This window comes from Adiantum capillus-veneris, chromosome 3 (genome assembly GCF_014529385.1).
Source record: "Adiantum capillus-veneris isolate H3 chromosome 3, ASM1452938v2, whole genome shotgun sequence".
In the NCBI taxonomy this organism is placed as follows: domain Eukaryota; kingdom Viridiplantae; phylum Streptophyta; class Polypodiopsida; order Polypodiales; family Pteridaceae; genus Adiantum; species Adiantum capillus-veneris.
In genome coordinates, this window is record NC_140933.1 from 117,179,197 (window position 1) to 117,185,046 (window position 5,850).

Genomic DNA, 5,850 nt, shown 5'->3' on the forward strand with positions numbered 1-5,850 from the left:
GCTAGTCCTAGGATAAAACACCAATGTATAGTGCCATTTATACCTCAACAAAATGGTGTTACTGAGAGGAAAAACAATCCATTTACGAAAATGGCACGATGTATGGTCAAAAGTCAAGCTTTGCCGCATTTATTTTGGCTTGAGGCCATCATGTGTGCCACTTATGTATTAAACATGTGTCCTACAAAAGCTTTGCAATCTATGAATCCATATGAAGCATGGCATGATAGAAAGCCATCTATTGAGCACATGCGTGTTTTTGGTTGTTTGGCATATGCTTTGGTGCCATAAACACACTGCAGGAAATTGGATGATAAGGCTGTCAAATGTATTTCTTTGGTTATTGTATCATCCGCAAACAAAACGTATCTTGGTCTCACAGGATGTTGTGTTTGTGGAAGATTTTGTTCAGCCCTTGCTATCATGTACTAATGTAAGCTCACACGACATTTATGACACTTTGTTGCCTCTTTTTAGTTGTCGAAGTTCGAATTTATATTCCACTGAGGCAAATAAACATCCTATGGGGGTTTCTCAAAATATTGCAGATCAGCCTATCACTGATGCAGATGTACATGATGTACTTGATGAGGAAAGGGCTAAGAATGAGCAGGCTAGAGGTGTGCCTAAATGGCTAGTGCATACTTTATGTGACAGTAAATTGGATGCACCTTTATCTAGTACTCTTTCAGGTTCTCGCCATGCATCCTATGCATCAGATTGTTATGCTTTGGTTGTGTCTAGATTACATGATGTTGAGGAACCTCTGCCGTTTAATGAAGCACAGAATTCAAAAAATTGGATGGCTGCCATGCAATCAGAATATGATGCACTTATAGAAGATGACACATGAAATTTATGTGATTTGCCTCTTGGCAAAGAGGCCATTCGAACGAAGTGGGTTTACAAGTTGAAATGCAAGCTGGATGGTGAGATTGATCGCTATAAGATTCAACTTGTTGCAAAAGGTTATGCACAGTAAAAAGGCATAGATTATGAAGAGACTTTTACCCCCGCTTGTTGTATGACTACTGTGCGTTTTCTATGTGCATTGGCAGCTCATTTTGGTTGGGATGTACATCAGTTAGACATTGTTACTGCTTTCTTGAATGGTGACATATTTGAGGAAGTTTATGTTACGCAACCTCGCGGTTTTGTCAAGAAAGGACAAGAGGATAAAGTGTGCAGATGTAACAAAGCTTTGTATAGGTTGAAGCAATCTCCTTGTGCTTGGTATGAGAAAGCTGACACTCATTTGGTCAAATGAGGATTTCATAACAATCCAACAGAAAGCACATTGTATGTAAAGTGTGAGGGTGATGTACTTCTCATTGTGGTTCTCTATGTGGATGATTGGTTGATCACTGGACCAAATGAGAGACATATTGTTGAATTTAAGTCTGATTTGAATGCTACTTTCACGATGAAAGATTTGGGGTTATTGCATCATTACTTGGGTGTACAGTTTAAGCACTGTGATGGTGGTATTTCCTTGTGTCAAACAAGTTACATAGAGACATTGCTATGTAAGTTTGGACTTGAGGATTGCAAACCTATTGCCACTCCCATAGAAACATGTTTGAAGTTGAGTCTTCATGATCCTAGTGATCCTGCCGATGTCACTCTTTACCGAATTCCTCATTTATGTATGCAACACGAGGCCGGATATTGAGTTTGCAGTCTCACAGGTCACCGGATTCATGCATAGCCCAGGGTCTAAGCGTTGGCAGGCTTTCAAGAGGATTTTTCGCTACTTGAGTGGCACTTTACATCTTGTCTTGTTTTATCCCAAGGGGGGATCATTGCTGCCAGATTTACATGCTTTTTTGGACTCGGATTGGGCTAGTTGTTTTGACACACGAGTGTCCACAAGTGGTTTTTGTTTCATGCTTGGTAGATCATGCATATCATGGTTGATCAAGAAGCAACCTACTATGGCCAGTTCCAGTTGTGAGACTGAGTACAAGGCAGTCTTCACAGCTACGGTTGAGTGTGTATGTCTCAGACGCCTTATGATAATGCTCTCACAAAGCATATTGAGGTGTATTACCACTATGTCAGGGAGAGGCTCTCAGCAGGAGATATCAACTTGGATTATGTGCCAGCACAGGACAACCTTGTAGATCTTTTAACAAAGGCATTGTCTCGTGAGAAGTTAGAAGCTTTTCGCAAAGCTTTGGGCTTACTCGCCTTTGTGGACTGATCATCTCCTCAGGGCATGGCACTTCCCTATACTCTATGTGCCACCAACTCTCATTCACCGCATCACTCCCAAGGGAGATTTGTTACCACATACATGTGGTAGTGATGTGTGTGAACTCTCTTAGGACCGTCGGGACATTTTTTCCCTCACTAGGAGGTTTTTTCCCCTGTGCATTGTATATACACCCGTGACTCTAGGGCTAACTTATCTTTCCATTGCACACCAAGTATACACTCTCTATTGTGTGCCTTGAGCTTTCTTCGTCTTCTCCAAGTTGTGTGCGTTTTCTTGCAACCCTAATTCCAACACAATGTGCCAACTCTCCACCATATATCCATATGGCATTTTTTTACTTCTAGCATTATATTTGATTTCTAAATACTTGTAGAACCATCTTCTAAGATTATTTAGACCATTGCTTTTTGCTTTTGTTCGTAGTTGTGGAAAGACAGGTCATCAACTATAATTAACCAAACACCTCAAATTATTGGTTTAGTTCTCTATCGCAAAACTGTTTTATAGAACGAGGATCCTTTACATTATTCTATCAGTTAGAACTTAGGAGCTATGTTCACTGCATGACATTAGAGCTAACTATTATGTTTTGTTGGAAAGATAAGCTACACGCTTCTATGTGAATTTCCACACTAAACCTGTGTAGTTAAACATAAAATACTAAGACAAGGGAAACCAAGCTAGGTGCTCTCCACACAAGGGGCTTCATCGTAAGAGAGAGGCTGAATGTACATTTTGAAAAGATGAGGCTTCATGTTCAGGGGGTAAAGGGCTTGAAATCCAACTATGCAGCTGAGGAGGGGGTAACTCAAAACAGTTACCCCCCATCCGTATGAGCCCACCTAAGATAAGTTATTTCCCCTACCTTCCATCGTGTGAACCTCAACTAGTCGTGGAGACCTAGAGGCTGGCAAGCTGCCACATGATACACGCTCAACAACCCTTTCACTCCGATTTGAGACAAAGGAACAAGATCAAAGATCGGGCAAGGGGGGTTCGAGCCCGAGGCCTATTGATCACGTATCGTGCGCACTGCGGCACCATTTTGGACATTGGAGAGTGGGACTGTGGACAATGGAGGCTCTCAATGCAAACTGTGTCAGAGAGATATCGTGAGGCGCAATAAGGCTGTCGTGATGAATGTGTCGCTTCTCGACCGTTACAGGCTATCCCCGCCTTCTCTCTCTCTCTCTCTCTCTCTCTCTCTCTCTCTCTCGCGTTTCGATGGATCCTGAGGCCGCAACCCCCACCACTGCCGTATTGGAGCCTTAATGTCGCCGGAAACGAGTGCAGGTGCCTTCATGAGTGCACACTATCATGGGCCTAGGCTACCTTCGCTGAGAAGCCAGGGCTCTACTTGGAACGAACTGATCCACGGGGGAGAAAGACAAGGAAGAGAGATCGTCGAAGCTTGCTGTGTGTGTGTGTGCGCGCGCGCGTGTGTGTGTGTGTGTGTGAGAGAGAGAGAGAGAGAGAGAGAGAGGGAGAGCCGAAGCTTACTGTGTGTGTGTGTGTGTGTGTGTGTGTAAGAGAGAGAGAGAGAGAGAGAGAGAGAGCCGAGCAGAGGGAGCTAGCGCTAGAAGGACCACGTCAGCTACTGCATGGATCTCCTGCGCACCCTCATCGCATTCTGCACTCTTCTGCATCAGCTCCTGCCAGCAGCTGCGTTTAACTACAGCGCTGAGTCGTCGACTCTCATGCGCCTGCCAGAACGGCACACTTATACGAAGGTGCTACAAACGCACAGTTCAGGACGTGCCACTACAGCTACAGCAAATGGCGTGAGGAGAGCTGGCATCGATTCAAACCTACACAAGTACGCAGTCCAGCGCTTACTAAGCGGCCACTTCCATACAGGCGTAGCTTACAACGTGAGTTTACCGCCGTCCCTGCAAGGTGTCAGGTGCCAGGTGATGCGACTTCGCGCAGGAAGCCTCCATAGGCGAGGCCTCTCCTTCAACGATTTCCTGATTCCCAAGGGAGCGCGGGTTCACACGGGGGGCCCATTCGTGCTCATGGTCTACAAGTCCATCCCCCTTTCTCTAACTGCGCTCTTGTACACTCTGCCCCCGGGCTACACGCTCATCAGCCCCATTCTAGGCCTCCTTGTCTACACCTCTCTTACACCCACAGCTTTCAATGCAAGCTCTGTGGAAAAGAGCCTCACTGACATGCCTCCCATTTCCATCACTATACCCATTGATGAGTCTAGCGTTCACTCACAAGATGGGCCCCTCTGTGCGTTCTTCGACATCAATGGCGTTCTCTCCTTGTCCAGCCTTTCCTCCCCGCCTAGCACTTGCTCTTCAGCAACCCTCATGGATATGGCACTAGTCCTCTCTTCCTCTTCCTCTTCCCCTCCCCCTCCCTCTAATTATACCTCAAATGGCCCACCCTCGTCAAAGCCTCGCAAAGCAGCACCCGCTAAAGCATGGAGAGTTGCCCTCATCGCCGTCCTGGCCAGCTTCTGTGGCCTCGCAGTCATGGGCGCTACTATCATGGTGGGCTTCCGCGTGCTGCATAAGCGCCACGTGGCCAAAATGGTCAAAGAGCCAACTGATCAGCAAGAGACTCTGCAGACGTCTGTCATCGGCCACACTCGGGCGCCAACTGCAGCGAGTGTCCGGACAAAACCGACGCTAGAAACAGAAAGTCTCAAAACCTAAGGGATACCCGAGGCAAGAAAGGTTTCTAAGCTAGGGCCAGGCCTAAAGTCTAAATGAGAAAGATGCAAGACTGTTCTTCACATTGGTGCATCGCTAAGGGGTTAACATGTACCCACCAGCTCGCATTAGGACGAACATGTTTCAAATGAAAGCACTGATTGCACAACCAGGTCAAACTTTGACATCCCATCGATAGAAACACTGTCAACTTGGGCGTTGCTGGCAACGTGAATTTCATGGGCACGAGCTATATTTGCATTCTTGTGCACTATTTATGTCTCTGCCTTGATTTTGGATATGAGGGCCACTATGACTTGTAAGAGATCTGTAAAAGACTTTTCTCATGGTATTTAGGACTTTGGAGGTCCAACTAATACTTATGATCCCCCCCCCCCCCTCTCTCTCTCTCTCTCTCTCTCTCTCTCCGCACATGCATGTTGTCGGCGGGTATTCTCGATGGAAAAGACTAATGGGTCCACCACAGGCTCGCCACGCCCCTATCAACACACACCGCTTCCTCACCTAATGCAATCGGCATATCGCAAGGTTTGCCTTCCCATTCAATGCCGATTGTAGCCGTTCAAGTGGCGGGAGCATCTCTAATTCGGCTTAGCGCTCTGCACGCTGTTGATTGCATCTCTCTCTTCATTTCTCTCACTAAAATGATAGGCATGTGTGCATACTGCCAATCGACTACACTCGTTCATCCTCACAACTACCTCTCACCGTTGGTGTGCATGTGCGCACTTTATCTCTCTCTCTCACGCACACACACACCTGATTCATCAAATCTTTTTCATGTTCATCCTCGCATGTACTAAATTTAATAGTTAAGTCAACAACTAAAGCTTATTAATAAAGCCCAATGCCTAGTGTAATTTCAAGGTCATGTGGCATGTAAGGTCTAGAACGCTTAATGAACCCTTATACCACCAATAACATGAAAGGTAAGTTTTACCATCTTTG

The 5,850-nt window shown here is 45.8% G+C and overlaps 1 protein-coding gene across 1 annotated transcript; it reads left to right on the forward strand.

Annotated features, from left to right (window-relative positions):
• The first annotated feature begins 3,393 nt into the window (after positions 1-3,393).
• On the forward strand, positions 3,394-5,271 carry LOC147461559 (uncharacterized). The gene has a single exon (XM_086501346.1). The coding sequence runs from the start codon at positions 3,820-3,822 to the stop codon at positions 4,882-4,884; it is 1,065 nt and encodes a 354-aa protein (XP_086357472.1). The 5' UTR covers positions 3,394-3,819; the 3' UTR covers positions 4,885-5,271.
• The last annotated feature ends 579 nt before the right edge of the window (positions 5,272-5,850 follow it).